Here is a 12,706-nt window from a genome sequence, read left to right on the forward strand (position 1 = left end):
AGCATGGAGGACATGGGGAGTTAGGAGAAGGCAGTTGGGGGAAATTGGAAGGGGAGGTGAACAATGAGAGACTATGGACTCTGAAAAACAATCTGAAGGGTTTGAAGAGGTAGGGGGTGGGAGGTTGGGGGAACCAGATGGTGGGTATTAGAGAGGGCACGGACTGCATGGAGCACTGGGTGTGGTACAAAAACAATGAATACTGTTATGCTGAAAATAAAAAAGAAATTAAAAAAATGTTAAGAGAAAAAAAACTAAATTATTTGAAAGTTTAAGTAATTTGGTGATTCCTTAGACCTGAATTGATCACTAAATATTACATATTAAATTCTAGGGGTACCTGGAGGGCTCTGTTGGTGGAGCATGCAACTCTTGATCTTGGGGTTGTGAGTTCAAGCCCCATGTTAGTTGTAGAAATTACTTAAAAAGCATAAAATCTAAAAAACAAAAATAAAGTCTAGTAGCTCAGAGTCCAAGAGTATTTTAAGGATATTAAGAAATAAGGGTCCTAAATGTGAGCCAGTGCTACCAAAGTAGGTCATGTCATGGGCCAACTCCCCCTCTGTTTCCTGTGGAACATAGTCCTTCATTCAGGAACTCTACTTCTAGGAATGTATCCTCAGGAAATAATTGGTCACATGTGCCAACCTGTATGTGACTCAGGATGTTCTTCTCAATAGGTTTATGATAGTGGAACATCAGAAACATGAATATACAGATGCTGGTTCAACAAACCATGATTATAAGCAAATAATTGGATACGATACAGATATGAAAAATGATCTATTTAAACATCTTGGACCTCATTTTTTTGGTTTGTAAAAAGGAAGAAAGAAAAAAGAGGTTGTACTCCTCAGCTAGTTTTATGAGGTCAGCAAATCTTTGATACCAATATCTCCCATCCAAGTACTAACCAGGCCTGACCCTGCTTAGCTTCCGAGATCAGACGAGATCGGGCGCGTTCAGGGTGGTATGGTCGTAGACCAATATCTAACAAGGACTTTAAAAGAAGGGAAAATTACAGGCTAATATCTCTTATGGACAAAGATACAAAAATCCTAAACGAAATATTAGCAAATTGAATCCAGCAGTATATAACAATTATCATAAATCAGGATCAAATAAATCAGGACCTGGCCCCAGGGTGGCACAGTAGTGAAGCATCTGCCTTCAGCTCAGGTCAGAATCCCAGGGTCCTGGAATCCAGCCCCACATCTGGCTCCCTGCTCAGCAGGGAGTCTGCTTCTCCCTCTGCCCCTCCCCACTGCTCTTTTGCAGGAGCACTCTCTCTCTCAAATAAATAATCTTTTTTAAAAATTAAAAAAAAATCAGGACCAAGTCCAGGAATGCCTGATTGTTTTATTATTAGAAGACCAAACAATGTAATTTAACATATTAAGAGAGAAAAGGAAAAAAAATGATCATCTTAATAAGTACAGAAAAAGCATTCAATAATGTTCAACATCCATTGAAGATTTTAAAAACTCTTAGTAAATTCGGAATGGAAGGAAATATCTTTACTCTGATAAATGGTATACCAAAACCTGTAGCCAGTGTCATGCTTAATGTTAAATTGTTGAAAGTGATCCTTTTGAGTTCAGGAATAAGACAAGGATGTTCCCCCTCACTACTTTTGTACTCTAGGTCCAAGCCAGTGCAGTAAGACAAGAAAAAGAAATAAAATGAATATGGGTTGGAAAAGAAGTAAAATTATTATTTGCAGATGATATGCTTGGGTATGCAGAAAGTTCTAAAGAAGCTGCAGATAAAAATTTACAATCATTCAGAGGGATTAGTAAATCAGTATACAAAATCAGAATCAAAAGATCAATTAGATTTCTATATACCCTCAATAAACACTGAGAAAATGAAATTCAAACAATATATTTACAAAAGCATAGAAAATCAAGTACCTTGAACTAAACTTAATAAAAGATGTGTAGGGGCACCTGGGTGGCTCAGCCATTAAGTGTCTGCCTTCGGCTTGGGTCATGATACCTGGGTCCTGGGATGGAGCCCCACATTAGGTTCCCTGCTCAGCGGGAAGCCTGCTTCTCCCTCTCCTACCCCCCGCCCCCCCCGCTTGTGTTTCCTCTCTTACTCTCTCTGTCAAATAAATAGATAAAACCTTTAAAAAAATAAACGAATGTGTAAAACCTTAAGAGAAATTTATAAAGCTTTATTGACAATATCAAGTATTTGTGAGCATGTGGAGCAAAAGTACCCCCTTTTAAAAATTATGTTCAGTTAGCCAGCATATAGTACATCATAAGTTTTTGCTATGGTAACGGGAACTCTTAAACACTGATGGTGGAAGTGGCCATTGGTACAACTTTGGTAGACAGTTTGGTAGTCTCTAGCGAGGTTGAAAGTACACATATGCTACAAACCAGATTTCACTCCTAGGTGTGGGGTGCTCTGATCCAAAGGGGGCTGTCAGGTGCGGGCAGTGAAAGAGTTTACCCAAGGCAGAACAAAAGGGATAGAAGTTTATGAAATAAATCACAAGGGGGGAGAGGAAAGGACAGCAAAAGAGAGATTGTCTGCAACTAGGCTGTGATGAGGTGCTCCAGTTATAGGGTGGAGTAAGGGAGGATGAGGACTTATAGAACTTTCCCTTTTTTGGTAATCTTAGGAACTGTGCCTGGCTGTAGTTGGTAAGTTAGGACCCATGGCTATTTCCAGGTGGGTTAGTTAATGAGCCTGTTTGCATTCAGCTCGGTGGGTGGTCGCAGTCTTGGGCCCTTTTGCCTTGCTCCAGTTTCCCTTGCTCAAGCCTATTTCCTTGAACTATATACCCTATGTGCACCAGGAGACAGAAAAAAAGATGTTCATAGAAACATTTTTCATAATTGCCCCCAAACTGAAAACAACCCAAATGTCCATCAACAGCAGAGTGGATACTTTCTCGTAAATTCCTAGAATGGAATGCAGTAACGTAATGCTGAGAATGATGGACTAATGCCACATGCAAAAAAGTTGAATCTCAGAAACTTAATCTTAAGGACAATGAGCCAGATAGAGGATACATGCATTATAGTTCTATTTATATAAAGTTCTAAAACAAAACAATGGCATTTGGAGATTCATATTTGAGTGGTAAAGCTCTAGAGAAAAGCAATAATAATAATAATAATAATAATAATAGCCGTAACTGTCATGAGAGTGGTTTGATGGGTAGGGATTTCCTGAGTATGGCAATATTCTATTTCTTGATCTCTGTGGTGATTTGCCTTATAGTAATTTGTTAAGCTGTATATTTACACTTTATGCATTTTCTGTTTTTCCCCCCTTAAGTAAGAATGTCTTAGAACCTGAAGATAATATTAGGATCTATCTCAGGATTTATTCTGAGAATGAAATGATGCCATGTAGAGTTCTTAGAATATGCCTGGCACTTTGTAAGACTTTAATAAATGTTAGCTATCGAAACCCAACAGAACACTGCTGTTATTATGGTTTTTCTTATTTGTTGCCAGGACTTCTCAGCTTGCTGTTTCTCTTTTATTTCTGTTAATGCTGTCTTCTGAGTTATTGGTGTTTCCTTTTTCACTTTCATCACTCTTAACTCAGAAATCCCTCTCCAATCCAGAGATCAAATAAATATTTATTTTCTTGCAGAATTAAAAGGGGTTGCCTTTGAATGTTTGATCCTTTTAATTCTTTCAACAACATATATTATTTCAGAATTTGTACATAATTGCACAAAATCTACATTTATTTTTCAAATTGACCTGAAATTCATATTTAGTGTCATAATGAGGGAAAGCAAACTGTTCCTTTTTTCTAATGTGGTAGTGAAGTCTCCCTAGCACCACTAATTGTACAATTAATCCCTCCCCCACGGATTGCTGCTGCTTTCTCCTCTTGCATATGTTAAATTCACAACTATTTGTACCTAAAGCATAGGCAGGAAACAACACAGTGCTTGAATAGAATGTAATAATGCAACTGAAGACCGGGGAGGGGGTAGTTGTCAGGCAGCAGGAGGTCTGGCTGCAGCCCAGCAGGAAAGAAAAAGATAGAAAAAGCCTCCTTTCTGTCAAACCAAAGTTCCTTAGAAGATTCCATCCTTGGGGCACCTGGCTGACTCAGGTCATGATCCCAGGGCCCTGGGATGGAGTTCCAGGTCAGGCTTCCTGCTTGGTAGAGAGCCTGCTTCTACCACTCCCCATGCTTGTTCTCTACTGCTCTTTTTCTGTCAAGTAAATAAATAAAATCTTTTAAATCTTTTTTTAAAAGATTTTATTTATTTATTTATTTGACAGAGAGGGAGAGAGAGAGAGAGAGATCACAAGTAGGCAGAGAGGCAGGCAGAGAGAGAGAGGGAAGCAGGCTCCCCGCTGAGCAGAGAACCCGAGACGGGGCTCAACTCCAAGACCCTGAGATCATGACCAGAGCTGAAGGCAGAAGCTTAACCCACTGAGCCACCCAGGCGCCCCAAAATCTTTTTTTTTTAAGATTTTATTTATTTGTCAGAGCGAGAGAGGGAGAGAGAGCGAGCACAGGCAGACAGAATGGCAGGCAGAGGCAGAGGGAGAAGCAGGCTCCCTGCCAAGCAAGGAGTCTGATGTGGGACTCGATCCCAGGACTCTGGGATCATGACCTGGGCCGAAGGCAGCTGCTCAACCAACTGAGCCACCCAGGTGTCCCAAATCTTTTTTTTTTTTAAAGAAGTTTTCATCCTTGTGTGTGACATCCTTGTGTGTTCCATCCTTGTGTGTGACTTGCTCTTACGCTGTTTGGCTAAGCAATTCATATGTGTAAACCTTGGTCTTCTCAGGTGTCATGTGCAGATAGTAATAGCACCTATGTCAGAGGATGCTGTGTATGAGAACTAACTTTAGGAAGGAGCACTGGCTATGGAGTCAGCCAGGAGTCTCATCCCTGGCTCCACCACTAATTATCTGGCATGACCCTAGGTAGTTTCCTAAATTTCCAGCCTGTTTCCTCATCTGAAATAGGTGGCAATTACTAGTAATTGAATTAGGGGTGCCTGGGTGGCTCGGTCAGTTAAACCTCTGCCTTTGGCTCAGATCATGATCCCAGGGTCCCGGGATCAAGCCCTGATTTGGGCTCCTGACTTGGTGGAGAGTCTGCTTCCCTCTCCCTTTGCACGCCCCCCCCCCCACACCTTGTGCCTTCTCTCTCACTCTCTCTCAAATAAATAAATATAATAAAAAAGCTTTAAAAATACTAATTGAAATAATGTCATCTAGTAAATTAGAGGGGTGCCTGGATGGTTCAGTCGGTTAAGCATCTGTTTTCCACTCTGGTCATGATCCCGGAGTCCTGGGATTGAGCCCCACATGGGGGGCCCCTGCTCAGTGGGCAGTCAGCTTCTCCCTCTCCCAATGTCCCCCTCCCTGGCTTGTGCTCTCTCTTACTCACTCTGTCTCTCTTAAATAAATAAATAAAATCTTTAAAAAATAATTTAAAAATAGTAAATTAGAAATAGTAACAGTAAGAGCTATCTTTTGGGGTTACTGTAATATTAAAGGGCTACTGCATTTAATGTGCTTGGCATGAGAGTATTTGGCACATAATAAGTTTTGAATAAATTGTAGTTGTGGTAGTTTTAATTTCTATTGCTGTTTAGGAAAGATCAGGAACAGAAAGAAGAAGATTCAGCAAGGGAGACTGAGAAGCAGGCACTGAAAAGATCTGGGAGGGGGAAACTATGAGATGGGTATCAAAGACCAAGGGAAAATAGTACCTAGAAGGAGGGGAATAATGCAGAGGAAGGTCATGCTAGTCTCTCCTGAAAAGAGACGCATTCCATCTCTTAGCAATTAATGAGAGTGAAGGGGAAAGGAAAAAAAAATTCTCAAATGAAGGCTATCAGACCCAAAATTCTCTAAAAGCCTTCTCTTGGCTAACTCCCTTAGTTTGATCTGAATGCCCAGATCCCCCAGGGAAAATACATATGTCCTGAATACTGGAAAAGCCAATGTTACACAAAGTGAAATAAAGTATCAGGTTTGCATCATTTGGGTGAAGTAAAAAATTTGGACAGTTTTAAGTGTACAGGATGAAGAGGAGGGTGGGGGAGGGAAGAAATGAAGATGAATTATAGAACAGGTTTGCAAAGCTGTGGTCTATATTGAACCCCCAAGCTAACACCAGTGAAAAGGAAGGCAGTGGTAGGCATCATATTCATTTTTCTTTTTCCCCTACCTGGTCCTAGAAAGAAATTATGACAGCATAAACTGTTTATTGGGATAAATTATTTCAACAAGCATTTATAGAGTAAAGCTGAGAAAAGGCCATACTTGAGTCTAGAATAGATGAATGGGCAGATCCCCTGCAAGGGAAGATTTAGAGAAAGGGAGGAATAAAGGGCTTATAGACCAAGAGTCAAGGAATGTTGGTGGCCTCTGTGGCTTTGGGAGCCTGAGTGGAGCTTCCTGTGGCCTGGGGGTGGGGGTAGAGTCTCTTTTGGCTCTGGAAAGAAGGAGGTAGCTGCCAGGGGCCCAGAAGTACCCACAGAGGGATGCAAGAAGTGGACCTTGTTGTTACAGGATTTATTTTCCTTTGGTGCCCATAGTTCTTGGCCATGCCTCTTCTGAAGAGGGAAAATGTAGGCCAGATGAAGAGTGGTGGGCAGCAGAGCAAAGTTCATTGAACGATAGTAAAGTTTATTGAACCATAGTACAAAGCTCCCGAAGAGCGAGGGGACCTGAGAGGGCTGCCACTGGAGTTTCTGAGTCTATGGGATTCTTTGGGCTTGTTGGCGAGCTGTTTTAATCTGACTAACCCTCCATGCACCTGCCATACAATCAGGTTTTTGTCATCTACCTGTCACATGGGAAAGGGTGGAGGGCTCCTTCTAGGGTGGTGTAAAATCTTTTTAAGTGTGGTTTCCTCTTAGGGCAGGGGCCTCTTGTCCCTGCCTGCCTTTCTTCCAACTATCCTTCATCACTCATGAGCCTTTGCCCTGTCCAGTTCTCTGCTAAAGGGTCTGAGGCAGAAGGCAGAAGGACCCTCCCAGGTTAAGGAAGTGAAGCTTAAGGCAAACATGGGGTGCTAAGGCTAGGGGAAGGATGCTGGTAGAGCACAGGAGGCTGAACCTCCACCTCCCTCCATTGAGAGAGAGTGTGTGGCTTGTGGGGGAGGCCATGAGGTCAGATTATGGGGTCAGGGATGGAGCAGGAGCAGGAGCAAGGAGCCAGGGAGGAGTCTGGAGATAATTCTGGAAGGAGAAGCACTTCTTGGCAGGTTCTGGGTGTGGCAGCCCAGGGAAGGCTTCAGTGGTCTACTCACATTACCTGGCTTGTACCCCTCCCTGGAGGCCTGAGGTTGTACCCCTCTGTCCCTGTGGAGGGGTCATCAACTGCTGGCATAATTAGAGCCCCAAACACCTCCCTCCCCTCAGGACCACACAGCCCAGGGTTCTGGGTGAAAGCTCCAGAGTCTGCCATTCCTATCAGTCCTGATGTGAACCCCCTGCCCTGTCAAGGTGCCCTCTCCTCTGCCTGTCTTCTCCTCTCCCTTCCCTCTACAGCTCTATGCTGCCTCTCCTCCACACACTGTCTCCTCCTGTGGCACACTCTGTCTTCTCAGCCCTATCTCCTTCCTGACAAACTCCCTCAGGTCTGCATTGATTCCACTCCCTGCCTTAAATAAAATCAGCTGCCATCAACCTTGTCCTGCTCACAGGGATAGGAACCAATATACCTACGAAGAACAAGGAATCCCTAAGGACAGAGGGTCATTTTTTATCACCCTCCAATCTGAGGTCATGAGATGGGCAGGAGCAGGTATCCAGGGAAGTTCTTCTGTGATCTCTTTTTTCCTATTAATGTCCTCAGTTCTAAAAGAGCATGTGGGCTTTCTGATTCCCATATTTTTTCATACACCCTGACACCCAGATGACTTTTCATCGTTCCTTGGGTATTCCCATTTGTTGGAGCAGGACAAGGTTAGCTTTGACTCCTTGGGCTTCTTGGTGTCCTCTAGCCTGTAACCAGGGGGAGGCTTGGGAGGTGCTGAGCTTCCTGGTAATAAATTCTCATGAGTAGCTGCTTTCTCAGTACTGAGGGAGAAAGCAGAGGGTAGGTCAGCCCAAAAGACAGTCTTATTGATGCCACCAGCTGTTGTCCAGAAGCAAGAGCCACAGTCTAACGAATCTACTCTACTCCTTCCCAAAATGAATAGGAATGGAACTCCTGAAATACCCATTTCCCTTTTTTGCCCCCACCCCTGTCCATCAACACATTTCTCAGGATACATTAGAGAAGAAAGCATTGCAATATTAACTAGTGGGTGCAGATTTAACCCTGACCTAAGAGACAGGTCAGTTGTGATAAAGGCCTTTTTGGGAGAAATTCAGCCCATTTCAGCTTCCCTTTTCTTCATCTGTAAATGAGGTTGGTTAAAAACTCTATTTCACCATATGACCTTCCCCCACTAAAGCTTCTATATTTGATTCTTATTCATTTTTCCTCTATATTCCTAAAAGTAACATCACACACAGAGACATTGAACTTGATGCTTATATATATTCATTGACACAGAACTCCACAACATATATTGTGGAAGAGCACTTATATTTGATCACTTATCTATACATATATCTATCTGGGTACACATTTACAGAGAAGTATCCAGAAGGGCACTCTTCGAAGGGCTGACAATGTTTATAAAAGGATGGAGAGTTTCCAGTAATTTGTATTTTCCTTCATTTTGTGAAGGTTTAACAGAGTTATATTCCTTTCATTAAAAGATTAGTCATCAAGGAAATGGACACACACACAGAATAGACCCTTAGGCAGACAGAGGAGGGAGCAGGGACAGAGTTGAGGCCATCCCCTCCATTTTGGTGGCATCTAAGACCTTTTCTGCCCAAAATAAAACCACTTTGTGTATTAATTAATGCAGACAGACGTCTACTTCTCCCCACCCTGCTGTTTTTCCCACATGAATACAGTTGACGCTTCACTTAGGGCTCATTCTAATACCTTACTAAAGGCCCAGAGAGGTCATTGTGTTTGCCAGGAACCTCTTTTGACTTCTTCTTCTCTGTATGTGTCAGCTCCAGCAGGGTGATGACGAGATTCTCAATCACCTGGGCCTTGTTGCTCTCACTGTTACAGGTTTCCTTTGAGTGGCCCTCCTCACCACAATATGAACATAAGATTGTGTATTTTCATTTCCTGGCTCTACACACATCCCCAGGACCATTATTCTTATACCCAGAACCCCCACTGGTGCAAGGAGATTGAGCCCGGGAACTGTTGGTGCAATCAATGACAAGTATTGGATCAAGAAGTCTGGCCCTGCCTCTGAGGGGTGGGGCTTCCAGGGATGTAAGTAGAGGGTCCTGAGACTCCACCAGGATCACATCCTCATCTGAGTCATCAAGGGTATCACCTACCTCTATTACGTTGCAGTCAGTGCCACTGATTGCTATTGGCTGGGGGCCCTGAAATACTACAGGGCTTGCTGCCCTCTCCAAGATTACCTCAGACCTCTTGGGTCGCTTTGGTTTCATAAAAGTGTCATTCCAATCCTCTTCCTCCCTTATCATCTTGATTAACTCCAAGAAACTAGGAAGATGATCCTGATCATTTGCATATATCCTGAGAATATGTTTCAGCCTAAAGTGCAGGTCCCTAATTCGCTCAGCTCCTAAAAGGAGCTGCTGCAGGTGAGTCTGGTTGGCATCTTTCTGAGCTATGATCCCTGCCTGAATAGCATTCTGAAGCTGCACTTCCAAACAGATCACATAAAGGAAGGCTTTCTCCCCTTGTGCATGCAGAGTGTTAAAAAATTTACCATGAGTGGTGACACTGCTTTCAGACTCCCCAAACACCAGTTTCATTGCCCACAAGAAATCAGCCACACTTAGATTGGGGTTGGTGGCCTGGAGCAAACACATTACCTCCCGGGCCGGATCCCTAACTGTTTTCATTAAGCGTTTGAGCTTTTCCTCCTCAGACATGTTCCAATCAGGCAGGACCCCATTGACTTGGATCAGCCAGTTTTCAAAGGTTTCTTCCCCTTGGGCTGGTACCACTCTCCCGAAGAACAACTTCACATTTCTTTCTGCCATGTGGACCTTTAAAGGACCAAGACTCCTCCCCAGGGACCTCAAAATTGAAGGGGCCCAAGGTGGCAAGGGTGTGTTTTGCCACAGCTGTTACCTACTGGTGCAATGATGCTAGCCATGACGGATGACGGTCATCTATCTGAATATAACAAGGTGCTCAGACTTTTTAGAAAAGCCTAATCTGTAGGAGGAAGCAATGTTCTCGGGCTCTGCCTTCCTTGTCTCTCAATAGGGACTGTAAAGAAAAAGGGGGAAAAAAGGTCAATAAGGCAGTAGATTGCAGGGAAGGGGTCTGCAGTCACTTACTTTAATGAACACCCTGTAGTACCTTTTATATTTGTCCACTGACCTAAAAATAGCCTGCAGGAGACTGGCAATTACAACTTTTCTCCAGCTACCAGGGGTCCTCCTGCTAGCAGGGTTCCTTTCAGAGTTACATCCATCCCTTCTGGCCAGTCTTCCAGGAGGGAGGGCAACTGTTGCTTTGAATTCTAGGTGAAATAGTGTGTGTGGAGCTGTTGTTGGGCTCTCAGAATAAGAGTGCAATGGTCTAAATCTCATAGATTTGTGATAATAAGAGGTAATAAGATACCCTTGTCATTGTGTGTCAACTATACTCATATATAAAAAAAATTAAAGATATCTGTTAAACTCACGTTTCAGATCTCAACCACACACCCTTTTCAAAAGTTTCTCCCCTTATTTCTCGGATTAACATAAGCTTGGAAACAAGTGCACCCCCTTAATTCACTTCCAGCGTCTGCAGCAGGTGCCTTCCGTGAAAAAGCTCGCCTTCGGGGTAGGTCGACCTCTGTCCACTGGGGTTGCAGATCCCAGCCCTGATCTCCGTCCAGTGGGGTTTGCAGATACCAGTCCTCAGGGCGTCAAGGCTGTGTCGGTCCTGTAGGATAGGGCAGAAAAGGGAAGGGTCAGAAGCAGCCTCATCCCTCGTCCCACTCCCTTTCCCTACCTGCACCCCCAGCTCCGCTGTAGCTAGACAGGAAAATTCCATCTCCCAACTTCAGACAGAAAATTCCCTCTCCCACCTTCTGAATACAAGTCAAAGTGACCCCTTCCATTACATGTCCCCTGGGAAATTGTTGGCCTACCAGTTCTGCAATCAGCTGCACAGAATTCAAGTTCCGATTTGGCTTTGATGGCCTGCCACGGAGAAAGGGAGTAAGAGTTGGACACGCACCCCCACATATTCCTCCCCAGGAAGAGATGGGGAAATGCAAAGGGGATTCAAGGCAGACAGCTTGGGATCATCTCCTCCTTGTCCCTTACGACCCCTCCCTAAAAACGTCCCCCCTTTCAATCCAGGCAAATCCTACCCATTTGGCAGCACCCAGGAAAACCCTACCTCCTCCCTCGGCGCAGTGGGGCCATGGGAGTGCTCCTTCCCCGGCCTCGCAGTTCTCGATTCCCCAAGTGGGGAGCCGCCCAGTACCGGTGGAGCTTCCCCTTCCTTTCTGCGCGCCCAGTAATCGCGCCCCGCAACTCTTTACCCCGGCTTTTTAATTTTTTTTTTTTTTTTTTTTAATCTGTGCTGTGCTGGCGGGCAGCGGATGCTCCGGTGTGGACAGCTGCGGATGCCGCCTTCCAGTCCCCGCAGCCCTGTAGAGGAAAAGGATGACGCCTTCTCCGCAGCTGAGCTAACCGGAGCTGCCGGATGGAGCTGCACCGCACAGCCGCCCAGTCAGGGGGTAGCCTAGTCAAGGCTGCACGGTTCCCACGGCAGCCGCGGCCGCCCCCGCCCACCGGCTGGGCCCTCCCAGCAGCCGCCGCTTCAGTTTGCCACTGCCCATTGACACAAAAGAGCTTGATGAGCGGGGCGGCGCGGCCAATCAGCGGGGCGCGGGGGCGACCTCCCCCTCAGCCTCGGGCCCCGAGGCCATTGCTAGCAAAAAGGGGGAGCGGGCAGACTGGGGCTGGGGCACACGGGCGCGGGAGCCAGCGCGGTGTCAAGTGCAGCTCAGACGCACCGACCAGGCCGATTTGCATTTTACCCGTGAGTTTGCTGTTTCCTCTTCTCTTTCTTTCTCCCTCACCCCTTCCATCTCGACTCTCCTCCCTCCGCGCTTTGAGACCGGATGCCTTAAACACGAGGTGGGACAGAAATCAAGTGAACAATAAAAGCCCCTCACGTTTGTATAGGGGGAAGGGGAGAAAGCATTTACTGAGCACTTTCTGCAGGCGAATGCGCTTGCCCGGACGTCTCATATATATTCTCAGCAGCCCCGCAAAGGAGGTAGCGGTGTGCGGGTTTAACAGAGAGGGCACTTCACCACTCAGGCAGTGGGGTGAGGAAGGGCAGAGCTAAGAGATCACACCCAAGTCAACACATCCGATTTCAAAGGCCTCCCCTTGTAAACACGCCTTTTTACTCTCAGATTGAGGGTTAGTAGAGAAAAGCCAAAGTGGAGATGGGAGGGGCTATTTGGAACTATATAGAATTAGTGAGCAAGGACTATTAATCTCCATTGTACAGATGAGGAAACAGAGAGGTTCGGCGTCTTGCCCAGCATCACACAGCAAATAAGTTTCAGCATCCGATTTTGCATCCAAGCCTATTATTTTAATGTTAACTATTTGCCCAGCTGAACTGCCTACTGAATATTTTTACGTTGGTGGTCTCAAACCCACCAGCAGTCT

At 45.0% G+C, this 12,706-nt stretch overlaps 1 protein-coding gene across 1 annotated transcript in view; it reads right to left on the minus strand.

Annotated features, from left to right (window-relative positions):
* Nucleotides 1-10,170, minus strand: part of LOC111161286 (zinc finger CCHC-type containing 18) — a 52,117-nt gene extending 41,947 nt beyond the window's left edge. Inside the window, 3 exon segments of the mRNA XM_022524868.1 lie at nucleotides 7,866-8,035; nucleotides 8,961-10,137; nucleotides 10,140-10,170. Coding sequence (XP_022380576.1) covers nucleotides 7,866-8,035; nucleotides 8,961-10,137; nucleotides 10,140-10,170 — 1,378 coding nt within the window.
* Between the last annotated feature and the right edge of the window lie 2,536 nt (nucleotides 10,171-12,706).

Source organism: Enhydra lutris, unplaced genomic scaffold, assembly GCF_002288905.1.
Source record: "Enhydra lutris kenyoni isolate GAN:26980312 unplaced genomic scaffold, ASM228890v2 scaffoldscaffold83, whole genome shotgun sequence".
Taxonomy (NCBI): Eukaryota; Metazoa; Chordata; class Mammalia; order Carnivora; family Mustelidae; genus Enhydra; species Enhydra lutris.